The 24615-nt window shown below is 32.5% G+C and overlaps 1 protein-coding gene across 1 annotated transcript in view; it reads right to left on the reverse strand.

The window, feature by feature from the left end:
• LOC149226805 (truncated transcription factor CAULIFLOWER A-like) overlaps positions 1 to 24615 on the reverse strand; it is a 92268-nt gene that overhangs the window by 19761 nt on the left and 47892 nt on the right. Inside the window, exon 3 of the mRNA XM_089375367.1 lies at positions 22161 to 22239. Coding sequence (XP_089231493.1) covers positions 22161 to 22239 — 79 coding nt within the window. The remainder of the gene's footprint in view (positions 1 to 22160; positions 22240 to 24615) is intronic.

Raw genomic sequence — 24615 nt, forward strand, 5'->3', positions numbered from 1 at the left:
GATGATAGTCTCAAAGGGGAACCTTTTTTTACTCCAAATGTAAAGATTAACTGACTTACAATTGTTTTCAAGCTCATACTAAGCTTCCCAACCTCCAATAATTATTTTCTTGGTGCTATAATTCCAGTTGATCTGATAAGGAAATTCAATACCCAAATATTTATAATAATACACCTGCTCTAGATAATGGTTATCATAGATGAAACTACCATGGGTGATCTTTTTGGATTTAATGATCATAACTTTAGTCTTGTCGATATTAACTATCATACCCATATTGGAGCAATAAACATGAAGAGTCTTAAGTTACTTTTCTAGGTCATCATGGCTCTTTGAAAGAAGAATGATACCGTCAACATAAAGGATAAGAGTAGTGATAATGCCAGCAAGCTCGATGCCCTTGCAACCTGCAGTTTCGAGACACTCATCTAGTTTATTGGTGTAAATACCAGAAAGGGTAGGGGAAAGGGGACACCCTTGCTTAACCCTGATATTGCATTTAACATATTCAGACCACCGTTTATTGGTCTTAATCTTGGCAATGACAGTGTTGTAGAGATGGATCACAACAATCCCCAGTTCAGGAGGAACCATGATCTCTTCAAGCCTCTCCCAGATCTTATCTGGAGGGACAGTATCAAAAGCTTTTCTAAAGCCCACAAAACAATAGAAGAGATTGGTTTTGCTATTGTAACATCCCTCTGCAATGGTCCTAAGAGTGATAAGGTGGTCAATAGTCAAGTGATGTCTCCTAAAACCAGCTTTTCCTTTAGCTCTTTTACCGTGGTTCTCAAGCTAAAGGCTAAGACTTTTTTCCAGAATGAGCCCATAAAGATTGGCTAGGATGTGGCTAATCATAATAGTCCTGTAGTTAGAGGGAATGCTTTTGTTCCCATTTTTGAAGATAGGCACAATAAATCTTTGCATCCAAATATTAGGGAATACATTCTTTATAACCAAATTGAGAATCTTGTGGAAATGAGGAATGAGGATAGGTATTCCCATTTTAAAGATCTCAGCTTGGTAACCTTCAATACCTTTGGCTTTCCCATTAGCAAGCTTATTAATCCCAGACTCAATGTCTTCCAGAGAAAATATATTATCCTTAATAGGAGTGTTTAAGATGGTGCCCATGGTTTCCAGAGAGTCATACAAGTTCTTAAGATAGTTATCCCAATTTTCTACGGGGATAGAATGATTATCTTTAGTTTTATGAACAAGCACATTCCGCCAAAACTTTCTAGGCACAACTTTAGAAAGGTGGAGAAGGTTATCTTGTCTCTTATTAATATATGACATATTCTTCCTCTTAATGAGAGCTTTGTATATACTGATATTCTGGAGCTTAATTATTTCATTAGGGGCAACTCTGATCACTTAAAAAATTTACAGTCTCTGTCATACCAAGGAGTGGAAATTATATTATTTTTCTTATATGAAGTCTTATTAGAGAACTTGCTAATGTTAGTGGAAAGGGTAGTAGTAAAATGGTAATAGGTTTGATGAATGTTGTTAACATAAGTCAGGGAGACTAAATATATTTCCAAATCCCTTATGAAAAGGTTGACATTACTTCTATCGAAGTGAGTGTGTCTTTTTATTTTACTATTCTCCTTCATGTGGTTGGTATGAATAGCAATATTGAGGGATAAAGACAAATATTTGTGGTAAGAGTCAGGCTCGCACCCGTTAAGAAGCTCAAAATTTGTAATATGGTTGAGGAAATGGATGTTAGAAATTGCATAATCCACGACTCTGCTACCCAACCCATGGAAATAGGTCATTTAACAAGAGAGAGGCCATTTATTAATACCATTACAAATGATTAGTTCTTGGAAACTACAAAGTTTGAGGAGCTCAGTGCTGAATAAGTTCTCGATTATGTCTTCAAATTTTTTCTTGAATCTATTAGGTAAGTTACCATCCTCGACAAGCCACAAGGGGTTGGGGTCAGAGTTGTTACTTAACATAATAACTTGGTTAGTAGCAATTCGAGCGTTAAACTCCCCAAGCAAAAGGATACTGCCTTCATTCCTTAGGTTGTATATGTATTTTTCTAAGGTATTGGAAGGACAATCCTTATCGAGGTTGTTTTTCTTATAGGATATAGATTTGATAGGGGAAAATTAGTAGATTTCAAGAAAGATCCTATTGGTCGTAGAATCAGAGATCTCTATTCAAATGTACTAATTGAAGGGGTCGTTTTTATGAAGTCTAATGTGAGAGGAAACATTGTTCCTAATATAACAGGTTATACCACCAAAACCTCTCCTGGAGGATTTCTCATTCCAGGCAGACCAAAGAGTGAACCCGTTAGGGTGAGGGACCTTAGATTCGTCATGCTCCCAAGTTTCAACTAAAAGAATAAGACAAATATCACTCAGGATCCAACTTAACATAGGACCTTTACACCATAGAAAGTTGCGACAATTATTGAACAGGATCTGGAGTGATGTTACTCCCTATTTATCACTTTTGTTTTGGGCCCTATCTCTAATAATAGATTTTCTATTCCTAATGATTGTCCGTTTCCCTTATTTTCTTGCCTCCTTGACCTTTTCGACTTCTTTCCTAAGTTCAGCTTGGTCTCTGGAAGAAGATCTTTATGTCTAAAGATTCTCATTCCTTTTAGGCTTGGGGATTTCCTAAGTATATCTAATTTATGGTCATTACAACTGACCTTGACACAGATAGTCTATGTTTATGATCAAGTATCCTTCTTACCCTTATTTCTTTGGTGAGATAAGTTGTTTGAATTTGAGATTTTGTCTTTAATTGTTCTTTAACTAATTCTAATGTGTCTTCATTATTTTTTTCTTTTATACTAGCAATTATAAGGTGTAAGGCTCTTTCGTGGCGCTCATCGTCAAGTACAATTAGTTTATTAATTTCTTCTTTTATGGGTTTAATATCTCATTTATTTTTTGTGTTATTTAGGGTTGAGTTACTATGTAGTTTTTCTTTTAGATTTTTAATCTCGCTTTACAAAATGTCATTTTCTTTAACTATTGGTTTTTTACTATGTTCGATTTCTTGAATTCTACCTTTCATACCTTGGAGTTTAGTCTCGAGTGAGAGCATTTTATGTTCTAACAATTTGTGGTTGTTTTCAAGCATTGCAATTAGTTCTAGTTTAAAATGGTTTTATCTTTCTTCTCTTTGTCTTTCTTAAGATTCAATGTACTCATAAAGACTCCTTAGGGTAATTTTACTTGGTCTCCCTCTGCTAGATGGGGGTTTAGAAATATGAGTAGAAGTACTCATAGTGGAAATAAGAAGACCTTAACGAGAGGAGAGTAAGTGGGAACATATACACCTATCAGAGTTGTCTGCAACAATGCTTGTAATGCAGATTTAATTGGATGGAATGTTTGTTGGAGAGACCGTCGAAGAAACTGCCACAAAGAGACCACCGAAGAAATGATGTTTGCTTTATCCACCACATTCGCTACAGATTTTATTTCACTCTCCATTTTCTATCCATGATGTTTTGCTATAGGAGAAACTCCTTTGCGGGATCATGTGATAATTAATTTGACGTCCATGGGACCCACGCGATGGTTTCACTTCAAGAATAGTTGTGTGAGGGTTCCAAAATCCCTCTTGTGATAGAATGCAAGCTTCAAAACATGGCGCTATCCACAAAGGTGCCTTTGTGTGAGCTTCAGAAAATGGCCTTCGCCCCACAGGTGCGTTCATCTTTGCCAAATCAGATGTTATTTCCAGTGAGGAGAAAACCCCCTCTGTTGAATGATGCTTGATCTCATAAATTTATGACTTACACACTAATCACCTTATTCACTTGAGTCAATTATAGATTCTACACTTCGCTACCCTAATAATAATATGAATTAATAATTAATAATTAAAAAATATTTTAATTATTTTAAAATTATCATTATTATTACTAAATAAATAATTATTGTTATTAAGATTATTATTATTTATTAATATTACTACTATTATCAAATAAATATTTTTAGTAAATAATTAATTTATATTACATAATTTAAAATTAAATTATAATAAATTACATAATTATTAATATAAATTAATAATTACTATTAATTATTAAGATATTAATAATATTTTAATTATAATAAATTTTTTTAATGGTAAATACAAATAAAACCTTCAGTATATATCAACCTAACTTATTAATGTAATTGTACTAATTTAAATTAAAATATTTAGAATTTTAAATATCTACTCATTCAAATAAATATAATTACAACTATATTTTTTAACACTTTTATAATTAAAAGAAATATGTGATTAACCATTTTTCATTTACTATAAATTAAATACCCATAAGTGAACATAAGCATCAAGGAATTGGATGGGTGATCTCACAATCGGATGATTGATTAGGGGATCTGACGTCGGATCAACTGGACTTGGTGCAGGTTTGAGTGTTTCCTTTAACCATCTAAATTTGTTCCCATAAAATTTGGTTTATTCATTTATATATTTTTATTGGTCTGTAATGTATTATTATTTATAATTTATAATTATTATCTTAGTTATTTTAATTAGTAATATTTTTAAATAAAAAAATTTATATTATATTAATTATTAGGTTATAGGGCATTACAATTTGTAATCACCTCATTACTCAGGTAAATTATAAAATTTAAGTTTCAAATCTAGTATACAAGAAATATTAATAATAATTATAACCCATTTTATTTATTTGTAAAAATAATATATAATTATTAAATATATTTTAAAATTATTTAATGAAATTTATGTATGTAATTATTTCTTTTAGTTTGAAATCTGTGATTTTTTACGAGAAATTTTAACCATCAAACCCATTCAAGTTGTACATTTTAACACTACATGAAAATGAATTTGTTACTTAAAAATTTATTATAACATTATATTTATTAGAACATAGTATTAAAATATGATTGTTACCCAAAGGATGTTTACATGTCAGTTATATTTAGTTTGCTTTTAATTGTTTTGATGTTGTTTTATTGGTATTTGATATTATTTTATTATTTTTAAAAGAGTGGGATAATCTATCATACTTAGTTGTCAAATCAACAATGGGGACAACCATCATTGGTTGTTAATCGTTAATGCATGCTAATTCATCACCTCAATTCAACGAAACTATGCCACTTGGAATTACCCTATTAGATTTTTGGATTGCTAACTTATTTCTCTATATCAAAAAAGACTAACTTTTAACCAAACAAGAATAATTTTATTATTAATATTTTTTTTTAATAATTTATTATTATATAATTTAAAAATTTATTTTATTATTATTAGTTATTTATTTTATTATTATATAATTTAAAAATTAATAAATAATTTTTTTTTTATATTTTAATAAAAATAATTAGATATTAATCTATAAAATATTAAATTTTTTATAATATTTTTAAAACGTTATCTTAATTTTAAATAATCTACTATTGAATTGAAATGCACAAGTTACCATGAATTGAAATGGAAAGGTATAATAGTTAGTTGTCATTTTATGATGTTGTAATATTCTTTGTATAATATTTAGTTGTCATTTGATGATGTTGTAATATTCTTTTTTGACACACTATATTAACATTTTCTTTTCACTGACATAGAGGAATGACAAGTTTAGAAGGAATACACAGGTTTTGGATAAAACAGAAAAGCGAAAAAGATTATGATTTTAGTAACGTTCAATGATGAAATAAAGCTCTCCGCGTGGCTTTAAGAAACTGCTACAGCCTCCGTGGCTTTAACAAATGACAGGAGCGAAGAGACCCTGCCGGTGAACGACGAAGCCCGTCATTTCTGCCGCTGGAAAAAGAAACGAACAGTGCACTGGTTTGAACCACCGAACTAGTCGTTACAACCACCTAGCCAAAATTTAGCCCACTTGTTTTTTTGCTGTGAAGAAAATAGCCGCCGTTGAAAAGAGAGCCGTTGTTTGAGAAAAATCTTCTGATCCGATCTTGACTTGACTTAGGTTCGGATCTTCACTGCGGTCTTCAGATCAACCTATGTAAAAATCCTCGTGTCATCTCAAGAAAATTAGGTCTAAGATCAAGGTTCTGAAGCATATCCATCCGGAAATGCGTACTTCCAGCAATGCCATGGGAATCATAAATAGTTTTAGGCATCGAGACTCTCTCGCTACAACAAGAAGCCAACTATTATTTACCGGGAGATCCAGACAGCAGTAAGACTCGTTCTTCCATGGGAGCTCGCCAAGCACTCTGTGAGTCCGGTTACAAAATTCACCAGCGCTTAGAGTTCGGCTCTCTTTTGAGGATTTCTCTTATAACCAGCATCTGATCAGGGGAATCGTATTCTAAATTGAAACATGTAGTATATGTTGTTCAGTCGTGCGCGTAAAGGCCCTAGTAATAGGATATTTTTATAATAATGTATTGTTAGGGTTACAATGGAGAACTGGCGACTGGTATCTATTTCTTTTTTTTAAACCCAAATAGTATTAGATCTAGATTTAGGAGGCTAGGTTCTAGATCTAATTTTCTGCGGCTAAATCTAGATCTAATCTTATTTTCTGTCAGCTACGGGCAAGTAAAATATGGCTCTCAGCGTCGCGAAAATAGCTACTGGCTCATTCGCTTCTGGAGGGCAAGCTCCATATCATCAGTGAAGCCCCATGGCGCGTCGCGAAAATAGCTACTGGCTCATTCGCTTCTGGAGGGCAAGCTCCATATCATCAGTGAAGCCCCAGCTCCCATTGTCCAGGTGGTCCAGGCCTCATTCATGAGGCTTAGAAGTTTTCTGAAAGTGCCCTAATTCGCCGGATCAGCCATGGCTAATAGCTCTCCACAATTGGATCTCAAAAGTATGGAAGCCTGTCATTTCTGATGAAATTAATATCTACCCCTGTGCTAAGGGTTTTTTATAGTAGATTTTGAAAATTCTGAAAGCAGACAATGTATTTTAAATTCTAGCCCCTTGATTTTGGGAAAAATCAGGCCTATTCATGAAGCCATGGGAACTAGCATTCGATCCCTCTATAGCAGTCATAACCTCAGCACTAGTTTTGGTGACATTGCTAAGCCTACTCTTGCATCTCTGGGATCTCTCCTTGCTAAAAGCCATTGGAAATGCAATTGGGAAATTTTACTACAGGTGTCCAGAAATAGAGGAATATGCCAAAACTAACTATGCACGCCTCTGTGTAGAAATGGACTTCAGTGCCAGATTCCCAGCTAAAATAAATCTATACTATGTGTGGAGCCACAAACTCGATTATGAAAATGTCCTCTTCAGATGTCAATCCTGTCCTGCGTTGAGACAGACCATCTAGCCAAAAAGCCTCCCAGAAAAATTCTACTAGAAAAAACCACCACAGATCTACATGGTGGGAAGGAGCACAAAAAGAACACTACACTGTTATCAAAGAAGAATACTCTAGAGAAAACTCTGAATCACAAGAAATTGGGCAAGAAAGAAACAACTCTCAAGACAAGCAGGGAGAAGCCCCACCCAACAAATCAACAGTTATGAGGATTCGAATACCGAACAAAATAAATCTTCATTTAATAGCAAATCAGATCTCCTAGACCAAACTTCTTCTCTGGCTATCTTCAAAAGGACGAATACAATAGATCGTGAAACTAAGACATCAATGTCTCAAGAACCAGAAGAGATGAAGGAGATGCAGGATAAAGGAAGTTGGAAGACTGTAGAGCAGAAAAGAAAGCTACGGCACCAATCTCACCAAGAAAGACGAGGAGCCAGATAATTAAAAACTAAGAAAATTATAGATCCGACAGACCGATTTGGTCTTTGTGGACGTTAACCACCACCATCATCATCATCAAAAATATTTAAATTTATAATTTACGAAAATTAAACCATAATCAAGCAATAATGGTAAATTTTGTTAAATTTTATTGAGTTTTTTCTAATTTTAATAAAACAATCTTGGAGATCCCATGAGACAATGATTTTCATTCTAATTTCCACAATATTATAATATACAGTTTTTATAATTAAAGTAAAAATTAAATATCATCTCTATTAACGTTTCTTTTCCTAGGTTAATAAACTATTCTAAATTTTTGTATTTGTAAATTTCTATTATTATATAAATACAAATTTTAAAAACTTTTATATATATATATATATATATATATATAATTTTGTATTTAAATATTTTTTAATTAAAATGTCATTTAATTTATTTATTAATTTAAAATTAGAAATATTATATAAATCTTATTCACTGGTCTTGCATAGATGGTAATTGGGTGCTTTGCTAAGGCACTCCTTGATGTGAAGTCATCGATTCAATTCTTTGCCGTGATTAGACATGATGAAGACGTAGTCCTATCAAGTTTTAAAAAAATACCACATAAATCTTGCATTAATGGATAAGGTGAAAAAGACTTTGACCCATATTACATTTAATACAAGGTATGATCTTTCTAGGGATGTGTGGAGGTGCGAAGGGATGCAACAGGTTATGAATATGGAACCAGGTAAATCATTTACAAGGAAACAAGCTGATCCAATTCTCGATCTCACTTTTGAATTGCTGTGTCAATGAGGTAGAAAACTGTGTTTTTTTGGTCTAGTGAACAAATAGAAGTTGTTGAGTTGCCTCTCTCCCTCGTACCTCGATCAAGATACCTTTTTCCTCTCCCTTTGGTCGAGTGGTTCATGTCTTCACCCCTCGTCTGACCTATCAAGCAAGAAAAAATGACCAGCCATGCCCAAGGTAGGGGACAAGGGTTGACATGGTTGTTTTCCCACAGTAATTACGTATATTAAACATAGGAAGCATGCATGCGCTAATTTCCAAACTTAAATTCTCCTCGTACTTAATGTTAAATGTGCAGCTGTAATGAAGATGTCAGCGTCGACTCTCTAACAATCACATTGACACCGAACCTATCACACTGACTGCCACCCACTATGACTGACTTTGTGGCTTCACTGTGCAGCCATGAAATTCACATGAGGAGAAATATATAACTCTTCTCCCATCTATAAATTTGTAATCTTGCCTCTGATTTTGCAATGCAAGAAAGGTAAGCCATGCATGTAATATGAAGTGTGATTTCATTCTCTATTGTTAATTTATTCTTGTTCCCAAGATCTATCTCTGAATTTTTTCAAGTCTTGTGCTCATCTGCCCTCCTCTGAATACCATCAAATTGTATCAATGCATGGTTGTGAGGTGAGAAAAGTTTGAATCCATGGCTCTAGTAGCAATGCTTCACATCTATCATTTGAGGGAATTACACTTCATTGCCTTGCTATGAATCTCTTTGACTACCCCTCATGGGTGGCACTGCCCAGAAAGTTGTTGTTGTTTGATGGGATTGTGTCTCAGCCTAAGAAGGGACAAAAGGCATGTGCTAGATGTGGTGAAGAGAAGCTCAACTTGGGGTAGCAGTGGTCGATTCTCAATAAGAGTGTTAGCAGTGGTGAGGAGATTGAGTTGCATAACGTCCATAGTGACTATGATTTGTCGTCGTCTATTTTTGTTGACAGTAAAGGTTAAGAACATGACTATAAAGGAGTTTGATGCTTTGTCATGAATCCATTTTTAGATTGGTTTAATATGTAATTTATGAAGGCATGTGTGAAGTGGTTTTATTGTAAGACCCACACCTTTTAAATGTTGGATTTGATGATCTCTTTTTAAATAAAATTCTAGTTTATTAAATTTGAGAAAGGAGTCATTTAATTTGATTGTACTTTAAGGAGTAAATAATAAAATATGGTGGAACAAGCTATGTAACAGGGTGATATTTTTATTTGTGATTAAGTTTAAATTTGTTATTTAGAAAAAAAGATAAAGGAAGGAGGGTGACTGTTTGTTTTTTTATTAAAGGAAATGATTTTGGCCCTTTATTTTAAAAATGTGTAATAAGATTTATTTTTTTAGTTGAGTTTTCTTTTCTGGGCTGTGAATTTTATTGAGAATGGAGATAACAATAGTAACTGACATGGAGAAGTTAAGCAAGGCTAAGTTTTCCCTGTGGAAATCATAGATGGAGGATATACTAATTTTAAAATATCAGTATTTGTTGATTGAGGGTGTGGCAAATAAACCCTCATCGATGACAGATGAAGAATGGAATAAGCTGGATAGGAATGTGATTGCAACAATCCGCCAATATCTAGAAAATAATGTGTATTTCAATGTATCTATAGAAAAGATGGCAAAAGGATTATGGAAGAAGATCCACGATCTACATGAGAAGAACACGACATCAAACAAAGTGTTCTTGATGAAGAATCTTTATAGTCTCAAGATGAAGGAGGGTGCTTTAGTTGCTAAGCACTTGAATGAATTCAATATTAATATTATTCACCTTGCCTCTGTCAAAATCATTCTAGATTATGAAATTATACCTATAGTGCTAATATGTTTATGCCAGACATTTGTGAAAATTTAATTGTAGCTATGAGCACTTTAGCACCTATAGGAACCATGAAGTTTGATGATGTCAATAACAATTTAATGAATGAGCAGTTGTGATGCAAGTCAATTACAGAAAACCAGGGAGGAGAAGCTCTACCTCTAGCTGATCGTGGTAGGAGAATTGATTGAGGCCGACAAGGGAATGAAATATCGAGAGGTCAATCGAAATCAAGGAGGGGCATGCTCATCCTCTTTCATTGTGGCAAACCTAGGGACATGAAGAAACAATTTCTAGTTTAGAAGAGAGGAAAAAAGGATAAGAAACTGGCTAGTAGAAATCACAAGTCATCTAGCACAAATAAAGTTGAGATTACTATTATAGTCACAGATGGTGATGTGTTATTTACTATTTCACTAGAATATTCCTGTTTATATACATGTAGTAGTATATTTGTTTGGATCCTTGACTCTGGGGCATCTCACCATGTAACTCCATACAAGATAGTTTTGTTGCATAAAATCCTGGTGATTATGGTAGAGTTCATTTGGGGAATAATCACTTTTACAATATTGTTGGAGTGGGTGATGTCCAGATCAAGATGAAGGATGGCCAAGATATATTGTTGAAACAGGTCAGGCATGTACCAAAAATGTGCATGAATTTGATCTCTATGGGACGATTGGATGATGAAGGCTATTCCACAAGATTTGGGAAAGGAGGTTGGAAAATTAGCAAAGGATCATGTCATGGCCAGAGGACTGAAGATAGGGACATTATATACATTGAAGGTAATGATAGGAAAATCAGATTTGGTTGTTGTCACAAAAGAAGGAAATTCAGCATATTTATGGCATAAGCGCTTGGGTCACATGAGCGAGAAGGGTTGTTGGGCGAAACCCAACTTGGCCTAGTTTTTGGAAAAGACTCCGTGTTTTATGGAGCGAAGTGTTTAGTTGAGTGCAAAGTGGGTTGCATAATGGAGCAATTTTAAATATATTGCACAGTATAAGCACTTCAGGATAGGGAGAAACCCCTTTTTTTGTAATAATGAAAATATCAATGGGTTTTGGTACCGTAGCTACATGTTTTAGGGAGTCCATGGTATTTGGAACATGGTATTGTAACGATGTAACCCTTGATGTAATAATACATATAGGGTCAAATAATAACAAGAGAATCATCAGTTGTGATCCAGATTTGTGTTATGATTGAACTGTTGTGATCTTTTGTTTAGGAAAAGAAGGCAAGGCTTTGCAGCTTAGTGCACAGAGGCCTGAGTTTGCAACTGAATGCGCATACGACCTGCAGCTTAGTGTGTAGGTCAAGAACCTTTTATTGTACAAAGAATGATTATATTAAAAGTAGTTCTTGTGGATGTAGCCCCACATTGGGGTGAACCATGGTAATTTGGTGTCTTCATGTGTATATTTTCTTATTATCTATTATAGCATAGCATTTTATTACAGTTGCACTTTATATCAGCACAATGATGATTTATGGCCTTATATGATATGTTTAAGTGGTTAAATGAATGTGGTGAAGTAATTTATGAATGACAGGAATAAGGAAACCTAATAATACCACATCTCCACATCCTTGAAGGCTGCAGAATCCTAGTTCTTCATCCTCCCATAGTCACTCCGGGTGAGACTACGATCTGCTAGCAAGTCGTTGCCGAAAGGACAAGTGACTAAGGGTTTTGCTGGTGTACAGTATAGATCGAACTTGGGTCCTCCCAAATCATAACCAAAAAATGGTTATGTTGCTGGGACTGAGATTTGTTTGAGGAATATGTGGATGTGGCACTCGTCAAAGAAGGAAATTCAAGATTGGATAGAAATGAAAGAGCGAGAATTTGGAAATCTAAACAACAAAAATCCTCTTCTAACATCTGAAGCTTGGTTATAGAAGTATATTTTGACAGATCAATATGAAATTTTGTTCGCATCATTTCCTATTGAGTTGTATGAGTGGATATTGAGATTGACAGAAAGAAAGAATTGTTTTAAATGGAGAACCTACGATGTGGATTTTTGAACTGATACAACGACTCAAGAGCACTAACATTAGGATTTCAAGGGCTTTCAGTTTCTCGATTGATAGCATCTTGGGAGGATTTATTACAGAGTTCACAGTAGACTCGACTGTGATTTACAATGAATTGGAATGATGATTGTTCAGAGGATCGTGAGGTAAGTATTTGAAGTCTTTGAAACTTTGGATTAAGATGCTTATGTGTGAAAAAGGCTTTTTATGGACACATTCATATTTCTAGTTTACTTATGTTTCAAAGAAAAGAGAATAAATTTGAGCCAAAGATTGAAGTAACGCAAAGGGGAAAAAGATATAGAATAGATACCAGAAAAAGAGCTCATGGACAAGACCCACAGACTTTTGTAGAGACTGACTATAGTCCTATTTTGCATGAATCTGAAATCAATAGAGAATATAGCCTCCCTGATAACCCTCAAGTAACTCTGTAGTATTCACCCTTCCAACCTGGAATTTGTAGAAGCCAAAATTGAGTAATAGCGAGGGTTTTTTTGGCTCTCCCCCACCCGCAGCCCCTCCCCCTCTGCCCCCTCCCCCTCCCCCTTCTCCCCCTACTCCCCCTTCCACCCATGCCCCTCCCCTTACTCATCCCCCTCTCCCTCCAAGAAGAAATATGGCTAATGATATTAAGCTGCCTATTTTCAAAGGAACTGGATCAGAGGTTCCGAAATAGTTTTGGTTTTTATGTAAAGTTGTATGGACCGTGAAGCAGATAAATGGTGAAAATACAAAGATAGTGTAGCTCATTACGACGTTCTGAGATAGAGCATTGACATGGCATATGAATTATTCAAATAATCATATCAGAACATTTGTAGATATTAAAGTAGCATTTGTTAGAGAATTTAAGAAGCCAAAGTTTGAGTCACAGTGCATCACTAAGTTGAAATAAATCAAACAGAAACCTACTGATTTTGCTTGGGAATTTGATCAGAGATTTAAGGTAATGTTGGATCGAGTGAGCTTCAACATAGCTTTGAAGCAACATCAAGAATGGTTTATAGTTGCATTGTTACTGCATATCAGATTACCATTCATGCAACAAAAGATAACAAGGCAAGATAAAGCTTTAAAGATTGCGATGAAGTTGGAAACTTCATCTATAAGAGATACTAATACATGTATGCAGGAGATTCAGAGTCAGTTGGTCAACCTAACCCTGCAGGTACAAGATATCAAGAAAAGAAAAGAAGACAAAGAAGAAGTATGGTGTACGACATGCAGATCAGAGGGCCATTCTAAAGAACAATGTCCTATTTAGTGATTACATGGCTAGTGGGGCACTGAATCCCTTAAATGCAGGATCCGGGCTGTGGTGCGATATATGTAAAAGTAGAGACCAACATCGCTCAAAAGACTATTACCTATTACAAAAATATGTGCAGGCTCCAAGGAACCTATACTACAAATTTTGCAAATCAGTAGGACATGATGAGAATAATTTTCGATCTTACGAATTAATGATGGAATGTGTTGTTGACACTTATAGAATTCAAGCAAAATAACATGTACATGAAGGTAGTGGACAACGTAGTGGTTGAGGAGGCTACTAAGAAAGAGGTAGAGGTGCTAGAGCTGGTCGAGGACGTGGAAATATAAGACGAGAAAGAATAATAATAATATAAATATATAAATAATATAGAAATATATCCCAACACTATAATATGACGATAAAAAACTTATGTCACAAAATAGAAAACAAAAATTTATTTCATAGTGTGATGACCATAACCTAATGTTGTAATTTGACAAACATTTCTCTACATTGCAATACTAATAACATAAGCTAACATCCTAATGTGATGAAAAAACCATACATCACAATGTGATTACTATAATTTTATGTCATATTATGATGAAAAAAAGCTAATGTCATAATCTAATGACAATAACTTGACATTACAATGTGATAAACATAACCTCACATCACATTCAAGCATAACCCTTCACCAACATCACATTTTTATGCAATCTAACATATACTAACATTGCATTATGATGAACCTATCCCATTTTCATAATGTGATGAATATACCACATTGCCATAGTGTGACAAACAAATCCCACCATCATAATCTGATGAACATACCTTCATGTTGCATTATGACGTGTGTATGCAAACATAACAGTGTAATGAACATAACCTAGAATTATAATGAGATGATCAGAACTTGATTCCATAATGTGATAAACATAACTTTATTTCATAGAGTGATAAACATAATCTTATGTTTTACTGTGACAAACATATCCTAACATTTCCATGTGAGAAAACATAACCTAACATCCCAATGTGATGAAAAAACCTTGTGTCATATTGTGGTGACCATAATTCACTGTCATACCATGATGAACAAACCCTAATTTCACAATGTGATTACCATAACTCAACATCACAATGCAAAAAACATAACTTGGCGTCATAATGTGGAACAAAACCAAGCATTATAATGTTATGAACATAACCTAATGCCATAATGTGATGAACATATCCTCATGTTCCAATCGAACATAACCCTTCACCACTGTCACATAATGATGCAATCCAATCTTAGTGAACTATGGTCAACCATATTAAACATAGTCACTGTGGTCATACATAATCTGGAAGGTCAAGTATAGTCTACATCATAAAATATGGACAATCATAGTTAAACATGGTCACCCTTAGCTAACCTTACTGAACCATGGTGATACATAACAATCAGTGCCAAAATTGTCTTGCATAGTTAACCATTGTTTATCCCAATCAACCATTCTCAACTATAGCCAACCATCGTCAACCATAGGCAATGTTTGGCAATCATAGTCATCTATGGTCAATAATAGTAAATCACGGTCAACTTGGGAAAGATGGTCATATTGTTAAATATTATCAACCATGTTAAACAATAGTCAAATATATAATTTCATAAGAAATCATATTCAAGAATGGTCACCATTCGTCTACCATAATCAACCATGGTCATAGAGTCAAGCACAATCAACCATTGTTAACATGGTCTTGAATAGTTTATATTGTCTACCTTGATAAACAAATATCGACCATCAATCATATTTAAAGAGGGTAAGATGGTGACCATTGTCAAATGTTGTCAACTACCATCAACTATAGTACTCTTTCATGGGAAACCATAAGCAACCATAGCCAACCATGGATAACCATGTTCAAACATGGACATACATAATTGTTGATCAATAGTTCATGATCAAATTGAACATTAACTTTTTCTCTTTTGAATGTGCCAGATGATACTCATGAAGACCTAAAAAGGTTCAAGAGTTTAAAATTAGTTTCGAGATGAGGTGTTTCCTTACAAAAGTCTAACCAAGATGTCTTTTCCTTAAAAGATGTAAATGTTTACTAGAAGGAAGAAATAAATTGTGTTCATTAAATGTAAATGTTTACTAGAAGGAAGAAATCAATTATGTTCATTCTCTGATTCATTCTCTTGTTAGATGTCCCCATTTCACAGCTTCATCCATAATTTTACAGGATCAAAACTAAAGGTCATATGATAAATATATCACTATTTTACATTGATCCATAATGATTATCTCCATTTCTTATCATTATTTCCATTATATATTTGATTTATCTAAGTGTTATTTTCATGAAAAATTATCCTATCTCCTCTTCCCTTTTTACTTAGTCATTTTCCAAGTTATGTGGGCCATTCCCACCCTTCATATTCCTTTGCACAAAACATACCTCAGAACATACTTTCCACTCCATATTATTCCACAGATCACATTCCTCCACACAAAATTTTGTTCACACACCTCACACTCCATCCCTACAATCCATTTTATTACTCAGTCAAATTTTACCTTTATTTACTTTTAGTTTACTTATGCGCATCTCACCTTAGTCAAATTTACTTTTATTTACCTTTAATTTACTTCTTCAAATTTAGAATATTTCCAAATCTTGGCATCACATTATAATTTTTTCTCCTGTCATTCTTAATTTGAGCTTCTTTCACATATCTCCCTATGATATTTAGAAGTTAGTTGGACAAATCTTGGGGTGATAGTTGGAAGGTATTGGCTTGGAATAGATGAATATAAAACGACTTAGCATTATTTGGAAAGAAGATGGTAACAAAAAATTGCATTATGTATAAGTAGGTAAGGTTTTGTGACTCTTTCTACTTCATAGAAAAATAATTTGCAAATCCCATTAATTTATAAATAATTATAGATTTCCTCCCATATTTCACGTGAGATAATTATGGTAGATTTGTAATTAAAGTCCAAGATTCAAGTGGAGTAGTTAAATAGATGTTGATCCATTATCTTATGGAGGACATAACTTGAGCTCTTCATGTCAAAATTGGGAAAACAAGAGCTTGTTGGAAACACTAAGATGTGAAAAACATTTTGAAAGTAGTTTTCATTCTTGAAATAGATTCATCATGCTCAAAAAAATAAATTATATTCCTAACTATTTCTAACTTGGTAGCAACTTTTTTTGGAATAAAGAATTATTAAAAGAAATGTTTGAACTTATAAAATTGGATCAAGTTTGGAGGATGAATATCTAAGTTCGAGATTCAATTCAGTTAACACAAAGAGGGAAAAAAGCATACCATAAAGTAGTTGCAAATATGAAGAGAATATTATAAATGGATAAAGTCACATTTAAAAAGGTACTTGTGGTTTTTGTTGAGGATGAGTTTTTCCCTTTCCAGAAGGTCTTGTGAATCATCATGCTCAACTCGCCCTCTCATATATTCTTTTACATTTATCTTTCTAGTATGTTTTCCATATATGTTTAGAAACGAGAAGGTCTTGGCCTGATTATTTCTTTTCATCTCTTCCAAGAAATTCATATTATATTTCAAATCCAAGGAAGAAAGCTCTATGCTTGTAATAAAGCACATGCAATTTAATTATGGTTTATCTATTTGTCATGTAAAAGGTTGTTTCATATTTTTAGACAATGTTAAACTTGTCATACAGGGATATTATTTTTAATTTCTATGACAAATAGTTATTCAAGTTTCGTGTTGCAAGTGTGAGTGAGTATGGTAAATGTATCATTGGATTCTTGTGTAATTGAAGTTTTACAAACTAATTTGATTCTAGCATATGCAATCCCTTAAATTTTTTTGAAGACCTGTCTGATTTGATTGTTATTCCATCTTGCAAATTTGTAGTTTATTCTGGATTCACATTATTTTAAAAAGGGAGAAAAAATACTTGTTTAAGAAAGACCCTAATACATAATATATTTATTTTCATATTCATTTCTCATTTGCTTAATGATTAAATCTTTTGTATGATATTTTTACTGGAAGATTTGTTGGGTTTTTTTTTTTTTATCACTCACCCATTGTTCATCTAATACCATTATAGTAATCTTCCACATGTTAAAAGAGGAGTACCACATCTCTGAAAATGAAAGAGGATCTTGTATGCTTCATAGGAGGTTGATTTTTGTCCACGACAAGAAAGGAGATCAACATTTTTGGCAACCAGACTGGGGAGAATTTAAAATTTATTTCTAATAAATATAATACTTTCATTTAAGGGTAATTTTTTTTTGAGAAACTAAAACATTTTTCATTCACGTGTTTTTGAAAAACCTTTGGTATATTTATAGCCACATAGTTGAAGATGAATTGCATTCTTGAAAACATTATTCAAATAACATTAGATGGCCTTCAAGATTATGTAAATCCAAGTGGAAATATGTTGTTGAAATTTCTTGAAGAACAAAAAATGGGTGGGAGCAAGCATATAAGTTTCTTATGTACATGGCTCCATTGGAAGTCTACTTATACTTGAGAGCTATCATTTTCCTCATGTATGTTAGAGTAGGTAGATCTTGTATGTAATTTTGTTATTTCGGTCAATTTTTTCCTAATATGCATTTTCTACAATCAAGATAATGGATTTTTTTAACTCCATAGCCTAGTGGAGAAGTCAGTTTGTTGAAGTTGGGGTTCTTCGCAATGCCATAGGATTCGCTTTCTCGTATTTGGAGCCATATGTTGATCAACATTCCTTGATCAAATTGAAGGTCACATTTTTCTTTTTTCTGAATATTTCAAATGATCCTCATGAAGACCCACAAAAATTGAATAGTTTAAAATCAATTTCAAGATTAGGTGCATCCTTACAAAAAACTAAACGGGATGGATTTTCCTTCAAAAAATTAAAGGGTTACTTAAGGAAGAAATTAGTTGTGTTGATCCTCTCATTTGATATCTCTATGCCATAACTTCATCCGTCATATTAAATCAAAATTAAAGATTATATTCCAAATATATTGCCATTTTCCTTTTTCATCCATAATTATTATTTATATTGCTTCCATTTTTATATTTATTTCCATTATCTAGTTCATTTATCTATTCTTCCAACTAAGTTATTGTGCACATACATACTATGCATATCACTTATACTTTACTTTTTACATCACATGACTTCCACACAAACCTTTTATCTACAAACTTCACACTCCATCCCCCCAATACATTCTATCACATAGTCAAATTTTACCTTTATTTACTTTTACTTCACTTCTTTAGACTTGGAATATTTTTCAAATTCCCACATCTCACCTCCAAATTGATAATTTCTCTTGTCATTTTTATCCTAAGTTACTTTGGCATATCTCCCTATGATACATGGAATATATTTCACATATTCTATATTGACACTTGGAAGATATCGGTTCGACACAAATGACTCAGAAATGACTAAGCATGATGACTGCTCAATGAGATGGTAACCAAAAATTGAATCATGTATAATCTAAGGAAGGTTTTGTGGCTCTTTCTACTTCATAAAAAAACAATATAATGATCCCATTTATTTGTAAATCATTATAAATTGAATTCCACAATGTTTGTGGTAAAAATAGGGAAGATTTATAAATTTGTGGCCACAATTCATGTGGAGTAGATCAATGGATACTAAGTCACTATCTTCCAAAGGTCATAACTTGAGTTGCTACTGTCATAATTTGGAAAACAATATCTCATTGGAAATATATAAATGTTAATAAAATTTTCTAAATAATTTATGTGGATAAAGTATCATCCATCATGAACACAAAATTAAAATACAGTTGCAACTTTTTCTAGCTTGATGGTAACTTATTTTGGAAAAATGAATTTTTGAACTCTAAAAGTGGACCTAGTTTGGAGGATAAATATCTAAGTTCGAGATTCAATCCAATTAAAACAAAGAGGAAAAACTTAACCTTCAAGTAGTAGAACATTTCATGGTCCTATTTTATTATAATTTTACCCTTTTTTACATACACACAAAGTAAACTTAGTCTTATGATCACCAAATATTGTCTTATGAATTGTATTTATTATAAAAGAAGGCTTCCTCAAAGTGGACTATAATTATTGGTTTCTTATCTTTTTGAGGCACAAGGTTCACAACATACATGGTCAATGTGGTCACCCTTCATCAATCATAATTAACCATGGTCATACATAGTCAACCATGGTTGACATGGTCTTCCATAATTGACCATAGTCTACCTCAATCAACAATACTCAACTATAGTTGATAATGGTCAACAATATGCGACCTTAGGAAACCATATTCATTCATGGTCAATCATATTTAATTATGTTCTTTCATGGGTAACCATAGGAAACCATAATCAACAATGAAAAAACATGGTCATAAATGGTCATAGATATTCTACATGATAAAAAATGGATCAATGTGGTCAACCATAATTAACATGATCAACCAATTTTAACCATATTAACCCATATTTAGTCATATGTAGACCATAATCAACCCAAATCAACCATAAGTTGATCATATTTAGCAGTAGTCAACATTCCTCACTAAATTCAACCATGGTCAATGATATAAAACCATGCCTACCCATTCTCTACATGATTAATAGGGTGAACATAGTCAACGATAGTCAACTATGGTGAACCATCATCAACAAAAATCAATAATAGTCAACCATGAGCAACTATACTCAAGCATAGTCAACTATACTCAACCATAGTCAGCTAAGGTCAACATGGTCAATAATAGTCTATCTTAGCCAGTTATAGTTAAATGAGGTCACCATAGTGAACCATGGACATGCATAGTTAACCATATGCCAGCCATGTATAACCAAGTTTAATAATAATCAACATTAGTAGACCCTCATCACTAGATTCAACTATTAGTCTAACATGGTCAACTATGGTCAACCCTAGTCAACCATACTAATCTGCTTCATCCACATAAACAATTAACTAACAACTACCACATAAGTAAAAAAATTTGATATACATTGATTAACACCATTTCCACCATTCAATAAATAATATATCAATTAACATATGTAAGCCACTTTTACTTATGTGGTTGTTGCTAGTATTAATACTCATTTATCATTCCTAACATAGGGTGCAAGGAAGGTGTGTGACAAGGGAAAGTAACTAGAAAGGAAAGTGAGCACAAGTGAATGGGATAGAGATGCAATGGGGGAGGATAAAAACTATTATAGATCAATTTCATTGAGCTAAGTCATTCCATTGCACAACACTCAAGATATCAATGCACTAAGTGGAAAAGGCTAGTGCATTAACTTGAATAACTATCAATGCAGCAAGTTTAGGTTTCGATTCCCTATTTCTTATAAACTAAAAATAGAGAATGAAGCACATAATTTATAATAGGAAGTTTTGTGAACTTCCATTGTTAGATGGGTTTCTTGAAATGATAGAAAATTCAAAAGCAACACAAAAGAGGTCATGTTGGTGGGTTGCTTCCTTGGCAATGAACTCAACAAGGTTATTCCTATAAATCAAAAGAGTTAGCACAACAAGGTCAAGGCCCTCTTGAGATAGAAGAGGATTCCACCTATGGTTACTTGAATGAATAATAGTCCATACCATCAAATTTTCAACTAGAAGTAAAAATGAGGTGGAAACCATGAAAAACATGTTAAGGGTGAATCCTAGCTACAATTCAAGTATGAATATTGATGAGGAAATTACACTTTAGATCCTTGATACTAGTTATTTGAAAAATAGAAAGACGAATTATAATGGACTTATATAAACAAATAATAGAATGAATAGCTTGTGTAATGAAAGGGAGACATACTAATACAATGAAGCTTAATGTAAGTTAGACCAACTAGAAAACAATTATGGAATTCTCATTAATGAAATTTAGGACTATGAAGCGAGTAATAGGGACAATCAAGCAATTGGGAAGATGCAAAGAAAATGGAAATAGAATGGGGAGAAAGGAGGAAAACTAAATAGAAGTGCAAGAGGTTCTTTTTTAAGAAACAACTCCTAAGATGGAGGTTAATGCCCAAAGAGAGATAATATTCCACCAATAAAAGAGATATGGACGTGGAATCTCAATAATGATCTACAATTCTTCCCGATGTTTATATTTTGGTTTATTTGATGTTTTAATCATTATGTTAAACTAAACCCATTTATCCATGTTATATAGTTCTACAATTTCTAATTTAAAATTCGATGAGAGATATAAAACCATACACGTGCATATATTTTAAAACTATGTTGCAACCTCCTTTCATGATTGCCCACACTAAAACACACTCATATTTTATCATCTTTATATTAATAGATAAATAAATGGCTAACGAAGAGAAATACACATTTCAACAAAGAAAATATTTGTAAATTTAAACTAGTTGAAGACATGCTTTCTTATTATCCTCTCTCATATCACTTTAGTTAAATGTAACATTGTTTCTATCAGAAACAAGGTAGGAAAACTTACATGCTCATTTGCCTCAATTGGGGTGACTTTTTTGGCATGCATTCCATTCTTCATATACCTTTCTATAATAATATTCATGCTGAAAAAAGTACACACGTTAACTAAATTAGATGCGCAATTAGATATCAACCTTTAATACTTTAAGAAGTCATTATATTATCCTTCATTGATATTGTATTCCAATGTGCTATACTAGGCGGAAGAAAAACCCTTTCAAAGAAAATACATTTGCATGGATATTTTAAATATTAATGTTAAAACAAATTATTTAATAAAGTTATTCTATGATTATAAATTCTAATTTTATAAAAGAAAAAAACAATTTAAATGAAAATGGTTAAGTACAATGCTTTACAATGATATATCTCATAAGAAATGCCTTAGACCATTATATTTTTAATTTACTAAATGAGGTTAACATTATTTTTCAGAAAATTTTAAGCATGGAAAATTATGTTGGAGTTTAAAAATATTGGTGAATCTCACTGATTCTTAATATGAAAACTATAAAGTATTTATTTGTGCATTTGTAAAAGTATTGAAATTTATAATGATTTTATATATACTCTATATAATGTTGGTGATTTTTAAGGTAAAATAATTTTATATTGTAAAATTTGGGCAAATCATTTTTATAAAAGATGGAAATTGGTGAATCTTTTTTTGGAAAAATCAGGGAAAATTAGCCCACCTTTGAATATTAACCCCTAAAATTTTCCATAACTTTAATAATAAAACATGTAATTAATTCATGAACGCAAGAAACATATCCAACTACAATTCTTTGTAGTTATATAAGGACATAGTTTATGCTTTCACGTATAAAAGAAATTTAAATGATTTAGGTGAAAAGTTGTTTGGTAGTAAAAACTAATTTACAATGGTGTAATTAAGTGGATAAAATTTATTTATATGACTTGTTTTTATAAATTTGGAAATAGTTTAGTAGATTATGTTATATCCAATTTCTCTATATAACCAAATTATTAAGTTTGACATTTTAAACCATTCTGAGTCTAACTTAGATTATGAAAGATTTGATATTTTAAACATTATTGTTTACTACAATTTTATGGAAGAAAATTATAACCATGAAATTTGGTTGAAAAAAAAAAAAAAAACTTTTCTTAAAAGGATTTAAATTGAATTAAATTTCTCAATCAAAAATATATATTGTAATTTTACAACACTCTTAACCTATATGATAAAGTTCTATCCAACTCTGATTATGAAAATTATTTTAATAATTTTAGATATATAGTTATAAAGCATTGATGATATGTCGTGATACCATATCTTTGAGTCTATTTCATTTATTATTGTAATCACTTTTCTTATTAGCTCAATTATTCATTTAGAAATTTATCACCCTATGTTAGTATTCATTACTCAATTAACCATGTTTTTCCAAGGTTTTATAATGTCAACTTTGATCATTGGATGTAATAATTATTTATAAAATTAAATATGGAGTAACAAGCATAAGTAAAATTTCACCAAAGTGTGTTCATGTAAATGTTTTTTTTGTTTAATAGCCATTTTATTCATTGTGATATGTGTATACAAATCGAAATACAATTGCCATATGGCTTCCATAAGGCATATATCCATTTGCCACACATAATTACTCTTAATAATCACATTTTCAGTTTTAATCTACTAATATTGTAAATGATATTGTACACACTAGTATGGGTGTATCACTAGCAACAGCCCTCCATTAAATGTGAATTCTTAGATTCTTAATTTCATTCATTGATATTTTAATTAGTTGCATACTTTAGTCTACATAGTTATGTGTAATTTTCAACCTTCAAGATGAATGTATTTATTTTAATATTTCTTTCAATGTTGTAATATATGTAATTACTTAAGAAATTAATTTTAGAATTATTATAAAATATATAAGGACTCCTTTCTCAAAGTGAATAGGTTGAGAAATCTATTCTAAGTTATCATTTTACTCTTATGTTTATAGTATTCCTAGGTTTTTAGAGTTATACCAAAAGATTTCAATATCAGTTGGTATGAAAGTAGTCAATCGAATCTAGCTCCATGCATCTAAACATTGTAAATTTTGTAGGTCACCCTCCCACCCCACATGTTCTTTTCAACCTTTCCACTCTTCGTGGCTCTATATTTTCCAATAGTTGACCATTGGCTTCACCCAATAAACCAATACTTAATACACATCGTCATAAGTATAGTTCCCTAGGCTTAGTTCCCATATATATCCATCAAATGTTTTAGGTTTCGAAGGCTACTCTCCCACCTAGAGTAGTCATGGAAACTCTCTCTCTCTCTCTCTCTCTCTCTCTCTCTCTCTCTCTCTCTCTCCTTAGATGAGAGTTACCATTCCTACCTTGAAACTAGATACTAGAATATATTTACCCAAATATGATGGGAAAATGCATGGAGAAATTATGGATGCTTGGATATATAGCCTAAGAGATTA

This window comes from Pinus tabuliformis, chromosome J, assembly GCF_031772625.1.
Source record: "Pinus tabuliformis cultivar Carrire ecotype Pingquan chromosome J, CPIR1, whole genome shotgun sequence".
NCBI classification, from domain to species: Eukaryota; Viridiplantae; Streptophyta; class Pinopsida; order Pinales; family Pinaceae; genus Pinus; species Pinus tabuliformis.